This window comes from Aphelocoma coerulescens (genome assembly GCF_041296385.1).
Source record: "Aphelocoma coerulescens isolate FSJ_1873_10779 chromosome Z unlocalized genomic scaffold, UR_Acoe_1.0 ChrZ, whole genome shotgun sequence".
Taxonomy (NCBI): domain Eukaryota; kingdom Metazoa; phylum Chordata; class Aves; order Passeriformes; family Corvidae; genus Aphelocoma; species Aphelocoma coerulescens.
In genome coordinates this window covers 41,823,618-41,844,730 of record NW_027184085.1, presented here as the reverse complement: position 1 = coordinate 41,844,730, position 21,113 = coordinate 41,823,618, and the positions used below count along the sequence as shown (strand labels likewise).

Genomic DNA, 21,113 nt, shown 5'->3' with positions numbered 1-21,113 from the left:
AGCTAAAAGTCCACAGCTAGCAAAAGCAGTATTTATCTATCTGCCCACAGGGCCTGAAAATGCTACAGTGTAAGATGCCCCCTCCAGAAGCTTTCTCCAGTGCTTTCTCCACAACACAGAGCAACACTGGTTGTCAGGTGAAACTTTGCGATTTGAACATATTGGGTAAGGACCCATCTTTCTAATCCAATCAAATCAAGAGGTAATCTGGAGTCCCCTCAACATAAATGAGAACCTCAATTACACCCAGGAAGAATTTGGTCCCATCATCTCATGGTTTGGGTGTAGACCACTTACAGCTTGATATACTACATATGTTTTAATCACATTTGACTTATACGTAAGATGTAATTCTACCAGAGGAAGTCACCTGCTCCAGTACATTGTAAATTGTCTATGATGCACTTAGCCAAATTGCAAAAGTACAGTAAATAATTTAATAATTATATTTTTAAAATTATATGCAGTAGTTACTTGATTGCGATCTTTTTTTTTTTTTTTTTTGAGTTTTCCAGGTTCTAAGCAGTATGCAGGCACTAAAAATACCACGACAATTTTATGCTTCATTTACAAAATGGTGGAAGTTGCCTAGTATTCAGACGTAGTGCACAAATACAAAATACGGTCTTTATGATAAACTGTCCTGTAGCTACTACCATATCATAATCATGGGGCAGGAATCTAATTACTTCAGGAAATTAAAAGATCCACTGCTGACAATCAGCTGTCCTGGAGAATCTCTCTTAATAATATTTTTTTCTGAAGACTAATTTCTTCCTGTTGGAAAAAAACTCCTGTAAATATTTCTGATGCTAAGATCTTTTACAGTGTCCTCCATACTGATGATGTAGACAACAGATTAGCTAATTTTTAGTACAACTAAATACAGTAGGAAGATACCAAAGTACTCTTATAAATTTACATTTATATATACATTTACATTTTCCATTTTGAAAGATAGCTGGAAGGAAGAACTAAATTTCTTTATGACATTGCACAGCCAAGACATTAACTTTCCAAACATGTAAGAGAAGACGGATATATTTTAGCCAGGTTGTGGTTTAGTGAAAGCATTCCAGAGAAACAGAGGTTAACAGGAGGAAAATCATCCCAGAACAGACAAAACTGAGCTTAGTTCTTGCTCTCTGCTGGCTTCTCTTTGTCAAGATTTTGTTCTGCCTTGCAGAGAGAAAATCTTTAAATGTGAGCCATAGTTTTACATCTTAAACTTTTCCAGGCAAACTGAAGACTCTCATTTTCCTATGCTGTATATAGGCCATGGATTGCATTTTGTCTCAAAAGCTGTACTTTCAGTGCTCATGCAGGTTTGTGCTAAATGTGCATTCAAGCTTTAGGCAGCCCCTATTTTGCTAACTAAGCAGATCTCTTGTTCCTTAAATGCCCTCTCTAGCTTGGATGCAGAACAGAAACCTGACAATCACGTAGCTTGCCTAAGATTTTCTTTGTGAGGGAAGCTTGAACAGAGATGCTCTGGTAGGGCTTTGTGTCCTTGCCTTCTGCACTTTCCCTTCTGTGCAGTAACAGATGATGCACACTGGTAGATGTTTTGTAGAGTGGAGCTCTGTGGTGCCACTGGGAGATGGGAAGATCTTCACCACACACAGACCCTGTCCATTCTGCCCCATGTTCACGTGCATCAGCATCCAGAGCAACACATCCTCCCTGCAGCTTAGGGTAGGAATATATTTGCCCAGCTGTGCCTCTGCTGGCCTACGTGGGACTGACCCTGGGTTTAGTTCTGTGGGATCCTCTGCTGGGACCACGTGTGAATACTATCATTAGGTGAGGCATGCCTGAGATTTTGGCAGTCTGTCTTGCCTGGCACACCTGAACAGTGCCATTTAAAGCAGAAATGTTACAAAACCATTGCTGAGGGTAGGAACTGCCATGATAGTTTTCAGCAGAGATAGTCAGGGAAATCCCACACAAGACTCCTTTACAGTGAATTACAGCATGACAATTCAGTACTGTGCTTCTGATCAGAAAAATCTCATGGTGGTTTTGGTGGGATAGAGCCTGGGTGGAAGCTGTAGAAATGAACCTTTTGTTTCTCAGTCAGGTACATATCTGCAACCTGTACATGAAAAATTTCAGTTCCTTGGACAGGTAGGGAAAGAATGAAGACAGGCTATATTTATACTTTTATTTCAAATAAATTCAGTCTTGGAAAGAATCAGCCTTTTGAAAAAGTATGTTTTCTAAAGTTTGAACATCCATCCTGTTGGAATACAGTACAAGAACAAGATTTTCCCAGACTTGTAATATGAACTGAGTGAGTGAAATTTGTGGCAAGTCATGACTCTAAAATTCTACAGATACTTCCACTGTTTTAAAGGAAAATTGAAAGCTGTACCCACAATAAGGATGCACTCACTGAGGACTGAGATCTGTTAACCTTTGAAAATTACCCAGAAGCCATATTCTTCGTAAATACAAGAGCATTTTGACTTCTTGAATAAATGGGTCTGAATTCTGAACCCATGCTACCATAGGGCAGAATCAGGAAAAATCACAGGCTAAATCCCTGAGCAATATTATAAATGTTATAACTTGACCTTTGCTGTGTTGCAGTAATTATACTACCATTTTTAATTTATTACACAATTTTTTCATGTTGAGATATTAATTAGCTAATTCTCCATGCACACAGGATTAAGGTATCGCTGAGAAATGGTGACAATGCCATAGGCAGGGCTTTGCTGTCAGGCTGTAGGAGCAGGCCTGCAGCACATGGTTTGATCCACAGCTTGCTGCCTGGGAGCCTGTGGAAACAGGGCTCAGGATTAATCTGTAGCAGAACTGCACACTAATGCAAATTATTTCCTCAGGCCATATTTTGCAGGTCATCATGTATCCTAATATACATATGCGCTGTAAGACACACACATAGAGAAGAAACATCTTCATTTCTGGGTTCAACAAAAGTGTTAACATAATAAATGAATCTTTCATAAAAGCAATCAAAACAAACCCATTTTTAAAAAGCAAACAACATATATTTTAAATGCCATCAAAGGTGCCATTTAAAAATTGTCACACCAGCTGTAAGGAGCTAGCTGCTCAACTGGTCAGTCACAGCAAGCATAAAACCAGAAGTGTTTCCTTGCTGCTGTGACAGGTGCTGGGTGCCACCAGTCCTCCACAGGGCAGTGCTCCTCAAGACTGGCACAGAGGCCTTTTATGTCACCCAGCTACATGTTAGCAGCTGGCTTAGAGGAGCCACCATCCTACATACTCCTGCTATTTGGTTATAAAGGTAGCATCTCACAGATCACAGAATATCCTCAGCTGGAAGGGACCCACAAGGAACTTTTAACATACTTATTGTGGGATTGAACCCACAACCCTGGTGTTTAAAGCACCATGTTCTAACCAGCTGAGCAAACCTCAGGCTCCACACACTGTCCCTGGGGATACACACAGATTCATAGAGAGACCCTGTACTTAGGCTTCCTTTCTGTAGTGGCAGTTCAAACACCTTCAGTGGACCCCACTTCTAGCCTAGAAAAAAAAGCACTAGGAGCTGCCAGAAAAATAAAGAGCTGAAGGAGACATTGGATTCTGCCTTTGGATTTTTCACAAAAAAAAAAAACAAAAAAAAAAACAACCCACCATTAAAAGTGGAGAAAACCTCTTAATTTATGTTTGTCAATAAACCTCAGGAATCCTGTTTTACACTGCTGTCAGGAAAAAAAAAATCTAATCTGTTTCAGATGAGTGAAATTCTGAGGGGCTATGCTGTACAAAAGCTATTTTTTAAGGCACATTTTTCTTCCTACTGGTTTGGTGGGGTTTTTTGTTGTTTGGTTGGGTTTTTTTTTTTTTTTTCTGTGAATAAATATGAGACCTAAGGAATTAAATTCCCAACTAATAAAAATCAGCACAGCTCCATTGATCTGAATAGGGCTATGCTGGTTTTTGCCCTGGGGATTAGCCTCACCAAAGGCTTTGTAAGCTTTTTTAAGTTAAAGAGACAGGCAGTGCTGACAGAAAGGGAGAATTGTGAGCACGGGTTAATGTAATCTACAGCTTTCAATGATAAACTATAGGATGTTTGGAGGCTTTAGAGACTAATTGTAAAAATCTACTACATTGGTTGAGAAAACCAGAAAATTACAGCTTATATGTATATATACCTAGACATATATGTATTCCACAATTATTCAGTAGGTGGCAGTTAAAAGCTTAGATGAGCTTTGCAGTCGCCATTTAGGCAGTAGCACTAGCAGAGGCTGGAGTCAGTCCGTCCGTAAAAGCAGAAAGAGAGAGGCTGCGATCCAGCCAACAAGAGCATTATCCGCGACCCAGGTACTGGGAGCAGGCGGGAGGGGAGTGGAGCCGCGGGACCAGAGGACGGGCAGCAGCCAACACCGGGCGCAAAGGAAGGCTGCAGCCCCCTTGATTAAGACAGGGGCTCCTTTCTGGTGGAGGGAGCCCAGGACAGAGAGGGAGAAGAGCTGGTGCAATGACAGGCAGAAACTGAAGAGCATTTGAAGCTTTCTGTTCCTACACAGGTAAATTCTTTTCCATTGTTTTTCTATACTATCTTGTACAATAGGCATAGCTTTGCATTGTGATTAGAGGTCTTCATTTTCTTCAACCATAATCCACAGTGCTCACTTGGGCAAAATTTTCTCTGAAGTCGATAGAGTTTTGCATGAGTTACAACTGCAAGATTTACTCTAAGCTAATAGCTTAGGCAGAGAACATGGAATGCTGCAAACTGGGGCTAGCAAGGAAGTCAGACGCTGGTCATAGGCAAACTGGCCAGTTAACAGTATCATTTTTCTGTGTGCTGGGATGCTAGTAATGACCTTTTTTTCCAAGCTGTCTTTCATTAAAACTCAATGTGCTGAATTTTGCCCTAGTTTATAGTGCTGCCACTGCAGTGGCTTAAGGAGAGATGAATATTTTTGGTTTTTTAAATGAAAGCTACATTTTAACTTAACTGATAGAAGAATGAAAAAATGTGGAGTCTGAATAAAATAACAAAAGGTGTTTCTTTCTCTGAGACAGAGACAACTTTGCAGCATCCCACTGACAGGCAGGAATTTTTTTTCAGTACCTTGTCTGTCTCCCAACTGAATGAAAGAAAATAAATCATGAAAGACCATCTCAAGTGCCTGAGAGCTGCTGAATTCAGATTTGATAACATCTTCTGTCTTGTTATCTTCCCCATAAAATATGGGATGCTCTGTATGCTGCACCAGTCAGCCACAGAAGGGTGAGCACAGAATGGAGCTACAAATTTGGATGTATTTTAATTTTAAAGAATTTTCTGAATGTCCTGTTTTCATGAGTACCTAGTAGGTGAACACATATATGCCTGTTTATAGATGCACACACATACAGCTATGTAAGCTGTGTACAGTTATGTACACCCACATACCTTTAGAGGTAAAACAAAGCTGATGAAACTGATTGCTGTTGTACCTTTGCCAAGCTTTATAGTTTACCCTTATCTAGAATGTTTGCAGGTCTCAACATTTTTAATTCTGGATAAAGAAGACTGTTTTGTCTTGCCCCCCTCCCTTTTTTACTTTTCTGGCTAATGGACTTCAGTTATGCTCAGGAGCTGCTCTCTGGGGTCCATCTGTCCTTACTAAATGCAGAAGAGCCCAATTAATGCAGAATGAGTTTTGTGCCATTGTTCTGGAGCTATGAAATATGGTATTCCTCCAAGCTTCGTGCTCTCTTGCACACCACACACTACATTTCTGTGGCTCTTGCATGAAGAACCATACAAACATGGAGCAAGTTATAGTACACAGCTGCAAATCAATGGTCCCATGGATTTGGAGGCATGATTGTGATGTACAGCTGGTAAGAGAGCTTATTTCTGGTAAGAGAGAAGAATTGGTATAAATGGGCTGTGAATACACTCAGACAGGAAGGTTTTAAACCATTAGAGCACCAAGGTCCTTAAGTTACATTCTGGTTGAAGTAATATATAGAAAACATTTTAAATGCTTTTTAGTTGTAGCTTGATAGAAGGGACTATGTGGAATGGTTGCCTGCAAGGGCACGGCATTGGATTTGATAATCCAGAAAGTGTCTTTCAGTACTAAATACCATTTTTACTTTTCTCTGGAAGTTGCCTGCACTAGAGAGTCCCTTTGCAAGTGAGTCAAGATGTCTGGAAATACAGTTTTCCACATAACTCACATAGTCAGATGAAAGCATATATCTGCACTGTGCTGCACTAGTGTTTACACCAGCAGACTCACCAGCCCTGATGAACCTCAGGCTGAGTAATATCCCTTTTTCACAGTGCAGAGCAGAGCTCTTTGGAAGTTGATTGGAGTTCAGAGGCTCCTTCTGGCCAAGTGGTCATGCTTATATTACACTAGCACTGCAGTCTCTGTAGTACCAATAAAAATAGCAGACTATATATAAACTGATACTGCTGTTCCTGAAGTCAGTACCAGCACTGTTTCTAGTTTCCTTTGAGGATCACCTGGTAACTTTCTTTTCTGGCTTTCTCTTATGTTAGCCAACACAGCTGCCCATGTAGAGCATCATGTGTGAAAAATCAGACTTAGACTTTCATTGTGACAGAGTATGTGCTATTGCTCCCAATATTAATTTTTAAAAATAAATGTGCAATAAACAATACGCTGGTTCAAAGATGCTCCTGTGGAAAGACTGCATTCAATTCCATATTCCCTTTTTCTCTCATTCCTTGTTTATAAACTTAACCTTTTCTTCTTTTTTTTATGGTTTTGATTTATACACTGCATTGGATTGTATCCAATTCACAGTGTTCCTCAGTAACTCTTCTGTAATACATAATAAGCTGCTTTTGAATGTTCCATCTCCCAAATTTTGAGTGAGTATCAGGACATTTGTACACGTAAGCTGAAACAGTATTCATTGTGGGACATTTGGTTTGGTATCTAGACTGATTCCAAATGTTTGTTAATTACCCCTTAATATTTTTTATTACTAAGACTAATTGAGCAATAATCAATATTAAACAGAGGACAAAAAATGACAATTTTGTAAAACATGGATATTAGCAATATTAATTTCCCTTTAAGATGAGAAATTTCCAAAAATATATCAGGAAAAAATATTTCTGGAAATTTTCTTTTCCATTTGGTATTTTTACTTTACATACGAATATTTCCAAGTATCAGCAAACAGGTACTTGCACTGCATTCTTATTGTGACTTTAAAATTAAATGTGCATTAAATTATCTCACTTTACTGCTGGAAGAGAAGTGGAAAAGACTCCCGGAGTGTCAATGCAGCTGTATATATTACTTGAAACAGAGTGCTCTAATTTGCCTTTTTGAGAAAACAAATATTCATTATTTTTCAACTAGAAAATATTGATAACAGAATAATTTTTGAGATGAGTATCAAAGAAAGACAAGAGCAAAATGTGAAAAAGTGTGTGTCAAGTCTGTGATAAATGCACTTTTGACTCACACTGAGGTCATGAGCACCTCCTCTTGAGAAAATAACTTTAAATTGAATGTTAAGCTTTTCTATCTGGGATTAAAATTGGTCTCTCTGGCTATGCAGGTCTGCAATATGCTATGGCAGGAAAATCCAGTCAGCATCAGCCTGACTGCAGGTAATGAAATTGGTTTCAGTTGCATCTGAAAAGGTGTCTGAAAAGTGAAGTTATGTCAGCCTTTTAGTGTCCTCATTCAAAATATGTACATATTAAAGAAAGAGTATGAAAAGGGCAAATCCATTCCTGGGCTGCAGCTGTTTCCTTCCCAAAATGCCCAGTAGCTCTTACTTAAAATTAATCTGAAGCTAAGAAAAGAACACTTGCCCTTTTTTATTTATTCTTGTTTATTTTATATTCTTCCCTGAAAATTTAAGCTGACAACTTTTATCTCTTCTGAAAGATTTAATTATTTGAATCATCAAATATTAGCTACTATCAATAGCTAAAATATTGCAGTTAACCCAAATAAATAACATTACCACCTTCCCCATCTGTACACGCAAATCTTACAATGCTATCGTGTGTTAATCAGTATTTTTTATTCTTCAGAATATAATTTTTATAATTTTGTTTAATACTACAAGGAAAAGAAACATGAGTCCAGAAAAAACTACTCTTAAGGCTAAACCTACCTGTCTTCAGAACTGAAAGTATTGGAAGTTGGGGTGATGAACATTTATAAACTATCAGAAAGCTGCTATTATTATATTGTACCCCACACTTAAAATTTAATTGCTGTTTTTCAAAACAATCTGATTTGCAGAAAAATTTCAGTGGAAGAACAGGCTTCTTACTAGTGTCTGGAAGCATATCAATGATCATATTACATTTTTTCATTTAATTGTCAGGGATCATTTTGGGTCCTGAAATCCACTGCATTAACCTATTCCCAACTTATTGCCAACAAACCAGTGGCAAAATGTTCTGTTTAAGCCATTATTATTTGGGCTGTATAAGACCATCAGAAATATTTCAGTGGTCAGGATAGCAATCTAGCTGTCCTTCCCAGCCAAGCAAGGAAAATTAATTACAGGCGTTATATCACAGGAAGTCACAAGCACTTAACCTTTAATAATTTTGCTTCTACAGAAGATTTACATACGTAGTCTCAAATTAACATTATGCAATTGAGAACGACAGTGAAAGGCAAAATGGCCACCTGTCTTCAGAGTTTCCTCTGCTGAATGGAAAACAGTCTTCCATGAATGTACTATTCTTCTGTGTAAATAGATATATTTACATGGAAATAGCTTGTTGCCTATGCTGGGAATTTTATCATGACTCTCACAATATATAGAATAATTCACAACCTCTAAAGTAAAATGATTTCTTGGGAAATATTCTTTCTTTGTTTCTTTTTTTCTTTGGTTTTTTTTTTAGTGCTTTGTACTTTTCCATTCAGGAAAACTTAAAAACAATTAACCATTATCCATAACTCAGAACCCATTTTTTCCAGTGTACATCTGGAGAAGCAGAAGTTCACTGCAACATGTAAAGTCATTGCTCAATACCAAAAATGATTCTACTATTAAACCAGAGGGCCTGAAAATTCATGCTGAGTCTCTGATCCTGCATTTGTATGAGTGACAAATTCCAGTTTATTATCATACTGCTGTGTCCAATGGCATTATGTCCTACTTGTTGAAAGACAAACATACAATGTTGTAAGTTGATCTTTCCATCTTTACTTGGTTAAACTAAATCTACTGAAAATTGAGGAAAAACTACAGTATTTGGTTAGTTAAGTTGGGAAGAAAACTTAAAAACATCCATTCCAAAGAGAGCTGAATACAATGCTGTTATTTTGACATTTTTATTTCTATGTGTGCATTAATGAATACTTACCTACACATACGGAAAGGTGTCTGAGTAATTTCTCTCTGAGTTTTGATGATAAGCACTTAAAGATTAAGACACTGGTCTACTAAAATGTTCAAATAGATGAATCAATGAAGTATCTAAAACGCTTAAAACAAATCCTGAATTTAGACAGGAACTGTCATGAAATTCTCTTTCGTTTTAAGATTAACCAATCCACTAAATAGAAAGTGACAACCAATTGGACACTTATCCACCCCGGATAAGCTTAGCATAGTATTTCTGTTTCTGCATGAAAGTAAGTTTTTTTTCATGTGGTAAGTGTATTCATGTGTCCATCCTGGATAAATTTAGCATAATATTTCTGATGCTAAACGAAAGTAAGGTGGGTTTTTTTACATGGTAAGTGTGTTCAATGAAGCTGAATCTTGTTTTACAGTAATGGTTCATTAGTACATATCTGTTACTAAGGGGTTAGTTCTGAAAGCTCTCAGGAAACAACAGAGTAAACAATTTCAGTGTATGCCAATGTATAAAGCTCTTTGTTGGATCAGGTCCAGCACCTTCTGCATTTTCTGCACATGAACCCTCAGCAGGGAAGGGAATCAATAGATCCTTCTGCGTCATTCATTCTTCTGCCACCAGTCCTGCCTTCTTCAACAAGCAATGCCGCTTTAGTTAAGCATAGTTCCAAAAACCATTTGCTGTCTGTTGTTCCTACAGGAAACATGCCTACTTATCTCCCCTTTCTTTTTCTAGTTCTTTCCTGCCTAGCAAAACTATTCCTGCCACAACATCTGCTGGCCATATGTTAGCCAAAGAACTAGTAAAGATTTTCTTACAGTGACAACTATGCATGTGGGACTTTTTTTTCTTTTACCAAGGGTTCCATGGGGTTTCAAACAATTTTGAAAAGGCATTGTTTTGGGAATGAGATTTCAACATAAGTTGTTGATGACAATATGACAGTTTGCTAAAGCAGAACACAGCGCCTGTGACGGCCGGATGGCATAGAGGGTGGATTCTCTCTCCTTTACATACAGATGTTCTTTTGACAACAGTCTCTTTCTGTAAATACAGAAAAAACCTACAACAAATTGATCTAAAAGCCTCCTGTCCTTTCTATTTCCCTTCTATGTTAGGCCAGGAGCATGAAGGAAACCAATAAAACCTCTTAGGGAACCTCTCTGAATGATTTTGTAAAGTTAATTTCATTTTAAAGATTCTAAATTATTAATTTTCCATGCCAATTCAAACATTTTCAACATTGTAGGGAACCTAGCTCTAAAATGAAATCTGTTTCAGTTTAAAAAAATTGAACTTGTAGTTTGAATTTTTGGTTTCTATGAGTATATTGAATAAGAAAAATGTCCGATGTTGTCCCTTTCAGATAATCAAGCAAATTTTGCGAAAAGGACAATGTGTCAGAGAAAAGCAGCAGGTTTTTGACACAATATATTTTTTCTGCAGAAGATGCCATTCCCTAATGAAATCTCTCTGGTCATCTTTCTATAACTGGAGAGAAAAGCTATAAATGCTTTTCTCTCCAACCATAGTTGAGAACAACACAAATGAAAACTGCTATTGCATCTATGCAGTGAAAAAAAAGTCATGATTTACACCAGCTGATCATCAAGAAGCAGACTTTCAAAGAACATTTTGTTCCACATGAGAATAAAAACCTTCTTTCCATATGGTCTAGAACCTCATGTTGTAAGAAAAAGCTGTCTTACCAGCTATCATTTGGTCTTTCACTGGGTCGAACTTTCCACTGACTTGAAAAGACCAAAGAATACAAGCAAAGAAATGGAATGAAAAAGCAAGTCTTACATTAAAAGATGAAGGCACTGGAAGTAGAAGAGTCCCCATTCTTAAAGTGCATGTTCATTAGCAGGTATGGGGAAAATACTCCCTGAGAAATGTCTGTTTATCACCGAAATGAGAAAAAGTTACTTGCAGATCTCTCTTGACCTCTTTTATATAAATAATGTGACATTTTTGGCCTTTGATATTGGGAAATGGACATTAATCTGACAGCCATGTTGAAATCCATCTCATCTATAGCTACATTCTTCACCTTGTACCCTGTATCTTTGTATAGTGGTGTCATCACTGGATAGCCTCATGGACTGTTAATTTAAATTGAGGCAAGATTTTGAACTAAGTCCATTGCTTGTACTTTATTGGTTTTTCACAATAACAGTGACAATATCAACAGAGACATCGCTTTAGAGTTAAAAAAAAAAAAGTCCATGAGTGACATGAGATGGTTTTACCTGAGGAAAAAGAGCTTTCAGGAAATTAATATACAGCATCTGAAAATTGTCAAATTTCAGATCAGAATGACATCTCAGTAGGACATCAAGACCTCAAGAAACTGGATCAGTTAAGGGGCAGTCAAAGCCTCTGACTCCAGAAAACAAAGGTAACATCATACTGTTTTGTAAAATGAATGTTACACTAAAAGACACAATCTAGTAAAATATATCAACTAAACTTACAACTTGTGACATTTCATGGTAGTCTAACAATATAAAAATGGTGAAAACTGCTGCAACAAAACCCAAGACTGGAAACATTGGAGATAGGTTGTTTTTTTCTGTGCCCATTTTCAAGCATAAATTGAAAGAGTTCACCAGCTGTGAGATTCTAATCTCATGTCACTCTGTGGGTAGATATTCAAGTAGATTAGTTTTCAGAATGTATTTTTCAGCCTTCGTATACTTTTTGCCTATGCTATCTGTAGCTTAAATACAAACATGACAGGTAAGTCATAAATAAAATTGATAGAAAAGTTAGACTATAAAAAATCCCAGTTAAAGATGAGAGAAGTGTGGAGATCCAGTGGCTAAGTACAGGATCAGTGACACTGATTTAGTAAATGCTAATATACCCAGATGTAATTAATTAGTCAGCCAAAGAACATTAAGAGTTTAAACTATGAAGAGCATAATCTGTAACATGAGGCACCTTACTTAAATATTTAAAATGCATATTTTTTTCCCACTATATAATAAAATAAGTGATTTTATGTCACAATTACTCAGACCTTGAACCGTATCCTGTCAGAAAAACCCTTCAATTCTTTCACCTGGCATGTCAGAAATAACTAGGGAAAGCATGAAGATTAGCATAAAAGTCTGCAGCTGAGTTTGAACTGGAGGCAGTGGTTTGCCCCACTGAATAGCCAATCAAGCTCACCTGCAGCAGCTGAACTAGAGCAACTCCAGCCTTGTGCTATCAGAGCATCTGCAGAAAACAGAGATAAGTCAGCAGAGGTACAGACTCACTGGTCTGCTGAACTGTGCAATCCGATAATTCAAAATGAAGGGTATGAATGTATGTTATGAAAAGTGCTTTGGCTTTTCAAGTAGGGATAGTGTTGATAAACTGACACTTTAGAGGATGATAGATACTTTCACAGAAGTAGTTTGTGAAAGCAAAGGCAGCAAATGAACCTTCGTTACAGGATAAGTCCATTCTAACATGAAAAAAGCAGCTATTTTTTCTGTGCGGATTATGAAACAGACTGGTTTTCTGAATCAGAAATGATCTTGTACATTTAAAAAGTCAGACTTCTTTCAAGTTAATTTTTCCATACCCTTACTGGCCAGAATGCCATAAGCTGATGAAATAATGCCATACTTTATTTTGTTCTCCTGTATGTTTCAGTTAACACATTTAAAAAAAAAGAAACATCAGTAAGCTAATAGGGTAGTACAAAAAGCATTAACAAATGAACACTCATGTTCAAGTGCGCCACATTCATACAGAATGATTGTCACTGCACGAGATTCTCTGACCAGATCCACACAGAGAGCACAAAAAAAAGATAAAAAACATTTGGGCAATTCTTTCCCCAGTGTGATCATAAAGACTTGAATGAGTTGTGTTTCCTCTTTTAGTTCCCAAGCAGGAAGAATTCAGAAAAATCTCTAATTTTTATTTTGGCAAAACTGAAGATCTTTAGGACTGACAGACCAAACAGTTACTAAGTTACTGCAGTCACCCAGGCTGGGAAGAAACAGCTCTGTGGAGACGGTCCTGGGGCTGTACTGGGCAGTGACCTGGTCATGGCCAGCAGTGCTCCGGCGGCAGCAAAGCCGCCCCGTGCCCTGGTCTGTATGAACAGGAGCATGGCCAGCATGGCCAGCCAGCTGAGGGAGGTGATAATCCCCCTCTGCTCAGCACTCACGGGACATCAGCAGTGTAGTTTGTCCGGTTTGGGCAGCCCCAGAAGGGGAAACACATGGATGAACTGGAGCAAGTGCTGATGAGGGCACCGAGGTGTCCAGAGCTGCGGCGCTGTCCTGCTCTGCAGGCTGAGGGACCAGGGCCAGTTCAGCCTGGGCAACGCACAGTTCAAGGGACAGCAAAGTGTATCCCTCAACACCTACAGTAAAAAAGCCATCAAAAAGGTGGAGTCACACGTTTCACAACAATGGATGCTGGCAGGAGAGACAACAGGTATGAGTTGAGAGAGTAATTTAGATAAGATATAAAGGGAAAAAAAATCATCCTGATGATAATTTTGCGTTGGAGCATGTTTCCCAGAGAGACTGTGTGAAAGATTGGAGATTTTCATATCTGTACATGACAGAACAACCTTCTCTGTTCTTGTGGCTGACCCAGCTGTGATGAGCAGTCTGGACCAGAAACCTACTCAGGTCCCTTCCACCTGGAATTACCCTTTGATACTATGGTAATTTCTAAACAATATCTGCAAAACCTTCCTACACAATAGGTTTGCTATTCTTACCACTGTGAAGTTTTCCTATTGTCTAATGTGAATCTCTTCTACAATGTATGCTCATGAACTCTTTTTTTTTTCCACTACACTCTCCATCTTTGCAACAACTTGCTATGTTTTGAAGACTGTTAGTATGCTGTTTCAAGATCCCTTAGAATTTTTCTGTATGCTTAATACTTCAGGGCATTAAGTGCCCCATTTCAATTTGGTCGATCTTTTGGGCTACCATCTGTGTCAGTTTTCTTGAAGATTTCTGAGTATGTTTCAAGTATGCAGTGTAATAGAGCAGGAGTGCACTCAGCTAGCTTTTAAAATTTCATTTCTTTACTCCATATTTTGCCGATTTTCTTAGTAAAAAATGTTCATAGTGCATTTTTTCCCCTAGTCCTGCAGTTCGTAGGCTACATATAATATAATTGTGCAGTGCTTAAGCTGCTTCTGAGGTGGAATTCACAGATTTTGCTCTCTTGCCTTTTTACTCACAAGAAATTATTAAACTACAATTCTTATGGTAGCTCATTCTGTGCAGTCATCCACTACTATAAGCTCTATGACTGTTCTGAATTTGCATGTCTGCAGCTCTTATATACAGGTTTATTCTGAATGGAACAGCATTATGCTGAAAGAAACTTCTTTTTCCTCATTTTTTTGCAGCTACTCTTTTTCCTTTCTTTTGTAACATCATGAGCTGCTCACTCATTTTCTCTGTTCCTCAGAGGGTTTTACCTCTTCTATAAACACACACATAAGTGTTTTTTCTGAGGCTACTTTTTCTTTCCATTCCTTGAATTCTGCTGCCAGAAAAACAATTTTGCTTCACTGCCTCAGGATGAACACTCTTATTTATCAATCTTTCCTATATTTAAACAAGCCTCTCAGAGTGACAGTGAATGTAGCACAGGAGAGATGGAAGGGGTGAAGCTGCCTTCTGCCTGAAGCCAGGCTGGGTAGACAGAGCTGCGGCAGCCCTGCACTTTGCCTCAGGATCAGCATCCCCAGTTGCACTGGTTATTCTGCCTATGATATGGCAGATGAGGAAGTACAACACTTTCACCCAACATATTATGTAAAGACAGATGTTTTCAGCTTACTCAGACATTAAAATGAGGACACTGTAGGATGCCCTGGACAAGAAGGATAACAACATCAGGATATGTCTGAACAACAAATTGTAGACATTAGTGCAGCATGCATTGCCTTAGCTTAAGCCTAACTGGCACAAAGAGCAACAGCATCAAAATGCAGAAAAAGAAAATTTGGCATGAGCTTGCAACTGGGATGAGGGCATGGGTGGGTCCAGTAACAGCCATACCTCTATGGCATCAGTATTGTCCTGCTGCTGGACAGGTAAAAGGTTAACTTAAAATCACCCCCTGCAATGCAGTCACTCCTTCTGCTGCATTGAAGAAATACTGGAAGGCTTTCTTTCAAAAGGAAAGAAATTCTTTGGGTTGTTCTGGATTTACTGCTACTGCTATTGCAAAATTAAAACAGGCAAATTTAATCACTTGGTGCCATTAAGGCACTTGGGCAAAGTTCCCTATAAAACCAGCCCATTTCCTTCAGAACAAGCACAGATGCAGCAAATTTTGCAGTTTTTTCCATGTGTATCCCTTATATATCTAGATTTGGCCTGAAAAGTAACAATATCCTATGCTCTCTTCAATTTTCAGTGTTGAATTTTTTAGTGTTTATTTGCTTAAATCTCACTAAATATAAAAAGGCTTGTATGTGCTGTGTACCTATTGAGCTGCTACTGATGGGAGCACAAAGTCATCTTTGCTTTTATTTCAATGAATTTTAAAACAGCTACAGCTTGCAAACATGTGAAAACTTTTACCATTTCCATTATTTAACAATTTCATCAATATTTGTGGTCCTACTATATAGTGGGTTTTGTCAAAGGGAACTGACTGCAGGAATCACAGAATTTTGTGACCTTTGACATATGCACTTGCCAACCTTGGCAACACAAGCCACTACAAATGTTATGAATATGTCTGCAGAACCTCTCTGCTAAGTACAGCCAGTCTCGTGTCAAATATCCTCTGCTGCAAGATAAATATTGGAATGAAAAGGCAGACTGAATGTGAGCAATCTGAGTTTATCAAAATGTACTTTTTGACCCGAAATGCCAGTGGCAAAACAGACTGAAATGGGACACACATTCCCATGGAGTTAAAAACAAAGCTCAGTAGGTGCTGTTGCTGAAGAGTCTACAAATACATCTTAGTTGCCACTCAGAACTGTAGTCCAGTTGTAGTGGAGATAAATTCCTTAACTACTGAAGAGCTGGAATATTCAGAGTAATTGACTACCATACACCTGTACAGTGATCTGTTTCAACTATTATTTTAGACCTATTTTAGATACAGAAGAGTAATTCCCTTTCTACAGTTTGTTCAGGCCTTGGCCTTGTTGAAATTTCCAGATGCAACACTTTAGTTCTGTGAATTTTAGTCCAGTAGGAAGAATACTGAAACACATGATGTATTTTAAAATCAGACATGAAATTATGAAGATGGTCTTTTGTTACCAGTCCAGACTGGACTGCAAACCCTAAATTTACTACTGAAATAAATCATTCTGTAACCCCCTGCAAGACTTCTTAAATTACTACAACTAGTATGCCATCATTTACATCATGTTTATTTCTCTTATTGGGAAAGATACCACAGCATGCACTCTACACATGTGCCTGTACTAATGTCTGTCTTCTGGTTCTTCTTGTTTTCTCTCCTAGGTTTTCCACCCTAGCTGAGCAAGTGGCACACAGAGAAGCATGCCTGAGCAAAGCAATGATTATAGGGTAGTTGTGTTTGGAGCTGGAGGAGTGGGCAAAAGTTCTTTGGTCTTGAGATTTGTGAAGGGCACTTTCAGAGAGAGCTACATCCCTACCATTGAAGACACCTATCGGCAGGTGATCAGCTGTGATAAGAGCATATGCACTTTGCAGATAACTGACACTACAGGGAGCCATCAATTCCCAGCCATGCAACGTCTCTCTATTTCTAAAGGACATGCTTTTATTTTGGTTTACTCTATCACCAGCCGACAGTCCTTGGAGGAGCTCAAGCCAATCTACGAACAAATATGTCAGATTAAAGGAGACATAGAAAGCATTCCAATAATGTTGGTGGGGAACAAAAATGATGAGAACCAAAATCGAGAGGTAGAAAGCAGTGACGGAGAGGCCATGGCTAAGAAGTGGAAATGTGCCTTCATGGAGACCTCTGCCAAGACAAACCACAATGTGAAAGAGTTATTCCAAGAATTGCTAAACTTGGAGAAACGCAGGACTGTGAGTTTGCAAATTGATGGCAAAAAAAGCAAGCAACAGAAAAGGAAGGAGAAGCTGAAAGGCAAATGTGTGGTGATGTGAAATTGCACTATCAGAAGTCAGCTATGAAGTGTCATCTGAAAATACGCATGTAAAACACATACACAGAAAACAACCACACAAGATCCTATTTATCAGTATCTGTTTTAAAAGAAACAATTGGAAATTTAAAAAACAAGGTACTGTGATTGCTATAAAAAAACCTGAAAAATAAAAACATGTACTCGCAATCAATTAAAGTAAACCAGGAAGAAAACAAAAGATTTCCCAGAATACCTTATTTTGTAATTTACAAAAATAAAGAATTTTCATCATTCACATAATATGAAAGACTTGGAAAATCAATTTAGTATTATCTCCATTTGCATACAGTTGCAAGAGAAAGCCATGTATAAAATCAGAAGAAAAACAAAGACATAGTTGTGAATAAACCTAGAACATACAAATGCATGCTGGATGGTGTTAATCATTTCCTTCAAGAACGCTGTGGATAAACAATTCTGTGCCATTTTCATTATTGACTGGTTGGAGAGTGTGCATAAGATAGTCTTGGACCAGCTGAATAAATGAACTATTGCACAGTAAAAGGAAGCGTGGGGATATCAGTCAAATGGAATAGATATTACCTCTACCCCGCCAGCATGATACTTCTTTCTAGTGTGATGCAGTGTTTTAACTAAAGGTTGTGCAAAAGCCAGTCCCTGTAAGAGAGTTGGAGATCATGTTTTCTGGACTCATTGCTTCAAGAATGACCTGAGTTTCTGGCTCAAATATATTTCAGAACAGACATTTCTTTGTGAAGAATGCCAGATAGAATGGGTTACATATAAAACCAGAAAGCTTCCCCAGGGAGAACTGACTGCAGAGTCCCCTACAAAAGCCTGTGTGGGAGAGACTCAGCTGTAATGCTGCTGCTGGTTAAATGAACACACGGTGTGGTTAGTGTGTGAATGGAATGTCTTTTAAACTGGTTGTACCCTTGGAGAGGGGTTGGCGTAGTATACAAAGTTTTTATTCAAATTATCAGATTAGCTCAGTGATACTTCTTTACATTACTGTATTGCAATTAGAAGGGTTTATGTTCCTGCACTATGAGATCTATTGCCTTTATATTGTCTGAAGTATTTTATATTTGCCATTTAAACTCACGATTTGAACTGCTGTGACTATTTATAGAACCAAATATATGTCTGAAGTTAGTGCCCACAAGAGTCTCTAAAAGGAGGTTTTCTGGGATAAGCACTATAGATCTGGCATATTAAGAGTTGCAGTCAGGACTGTGTTATAATGCAATACAAAGTTCAGAATAGAAAATACATTACTCAAAACATCCTGTCAGGGGAAACTGCTCTTCTCAAAACCTTTGAAAGTGGAAAAGAGTAAAAAATGTGAGCTGTCCTGGATGTCCCTACAAAGCTTTTTTAAAAACAAATATGAATGACTGAAGTATGTATCCTAGTGATAACAAAGGCCATCTAAGATAAAATGAGCACATATAATTTTTAAAGAATACATTAAAATTGTGTAAGTCACAATTTGTACCTTAGGAACTGCTTTGAACCAATAAAAAGAGCCTACCATATTTTTTAGTAAATGTTTATGTCAAGAAACATGGGAAAATGAAGTTGAGCACTAATATTATTAGCCTGCATGCTAGTGCATTATAAATATCTTCTAGGGGATGCTCAAATGCAGTTTTTGCATTAAAAATTGCTACCTTGTTTCTTTCAGAGTTATTGCTTTCTTACCTTCCACTTTTGTAAGAAATGTGCAGACGTTTCAGTGGTAGAGTAAGAGTATACACATGAATTGCTACTAGCGCTGTCTAGAAAGGAGCACAACTTCCATCATTCAGTCAGAAGAAATTCTGGCACCAGTAGAATCAAGTGTGAAACTCCTACTGATTTCAAAGAGACAATTTTTTTTGTGTTTACTTCATTGCATTAGAAGAGAAGACTGGAAAGAGCATGCAAAAAGCTAATGCTCTTCATTAACAGTAAATTCCAGGTTCTTACACAATACTCTTTCTCCATAAATCTCAAAGCACTTTGCAAAAATGACAACATCATTATCTTAACTTCTCAGGTGGTGAAAGTGAGGAACAGAGAGGAAACAACTGCATGTAGATTGTCCAGCAAGATAGAGGCAGACCCAGGAACAAAAGCAGATCTCCTCTGTCACAGTCCAGTGCTCACTCTGTGTTTTGTCAGATTGCCTCTTCACATTCTTAAGTAGTTCCTGAAACACTTAAAGAAGCCTGGTTTGACTTCTACAGCCAAGTGCATCTTTCTTGACAGTCTGTCAATATATCAAAAGGTATTTCCAGATCAGGGATGCAAAACACTTAAAAGCACTATGTTTAGTAAGACTTTTATAAATGTTTATACATCGACTCTGTAAAAAAAATGACTGATGATACTCAAAGTCACAACATTGGATTCCATGGATGAAGCCAGAAAATCAGAATGATCAACCTTAAGGCATAATGAGTCACATATAGAGGTCAAAAGTAGAGAGGTTGCCCTCAGATGCTAACACACCGGTGCCAAAGGTCATCATGTGTGGCACATGCCTTAGCAGCCAGCATAGAATTATGATAGAATCTCAAAGAGAAAAAAAGATCTATATATACAACCTTTTAACATTATTGCTTTAACTGGAGGAATTATTTGCATAGTAAAATATCTTGCAGAAGTACAATACAGGGGATCTTAATTACTTAAAAAGTACCGACTGCAAAGATATTACAGGCTGAAATTTAGCCCTGGACATTTTTTTGAATGTGCCTCATAGCAAGAATAGAATACTTGTACAGCAAAGATGGAAATAAGAGAAGTAGCTGCCAATATTAGGCTTGAGGACCATTTCCTTTAGTTCCCAGTTGACTCGTCACCTGCCGCATAATAAGCCATGAAGTATTTCATGGACTTGCATGTATCAAAGCAAGGCCAGAACAGAAGCAATATTATTCAAGGACCACACTCAAAAGAGAGCATATTTTATACCCTTGCATTGCTGTCGTAGTTTATACTATTAGATTTTATGTATCTTACATATACGTGAGCTGGTTTAAAGCGTTTGTTTTGCTATTACATATAGAATTATTTTTTTTAATATGAAAAAAAAGGTGGATAAAGAAAATATAAAGCTTTATTACATTTTCTGTTTTATTTGGAAATGTGGTATCACTATAATAACCTGTTTAAAATGTATATACAAAATATTTAAAACCTGTAAGGTCTACAGTGAATTTTAGCACCTAGAAAATGCAATCTAGCCAAAATTAATCTTTAAAAAGCATGACTTTTATATGTAGATATGAAATACTAAGGTATATTGTTGTCATGAAAATGTGTTACAATTTCTTTAGCAAATATTTTGTTTTAAAACTGGATATGAAATAATTTGTGTTTAGTAGTTTCCATGTTTGTGGTGATGTTCTAAAAGTTCAAAATAAAGTTTTAAATCTTAACACGAGTTTGGAAGAAGTCTTGTTGGTGCCTGCATTTTGATTGTTTTATGTTATATATATTTTTTTTAATTGTAAAGGCAATTCTCTAAATCAAAACAGACTCTAACATGTTAGGCAGTGTCCCAGAGTCTTCAGCTATATGAATCAGTCCTGAGAGAATTGGAGCAGTATTATCTTATCTCATAATTACTCTTCTTCTATTATACTCTGGCAAACACGTACCTTTCAAAGCAACGTACCTTCATTA

The 21,113-nt window shown here is 37.7% G+C and overlaps 1 protein-coding gene across 2 annotated transcripts; it reads left to right on the top strand.

Moving 5' to 3' along the window:
* The first annotated feature begins 4,275 nt into the window (after positions 1-4,275).
* DIRAS2 (DIRAS family GTPase 2) lies at positions 4,276-20,781 on the top strand. Of its 2 annotated transcripts, XM_069001232.1 has the most exons (3): positions 4,276-4,535; positions 11,641-11,729; positions 16,798-20,781. In XM_069001232.1, exon 3 carries the CDS (start codon positions 16,837-16,839, stop codon positions 17,434-17,436), a length of 600 nt encoding a protein of 199 aa, XP_068857333.1. In that variant the 5' UTR covers positions 4,276-4,535; positions 11,641-11,729; positions 16,798-16,836; the 3' UTR covers positions 17,437-20,781. The 2 variants fall into 2 exon arrangements, with proteins under 2 accessions (XP_068857333.1, XP_068857332.1); XM_069001231.1 differs by lacking the exon at positions 11,641-11,729.
* Positions 20,782-21,113: the final 332 nt, after the last annotated feature.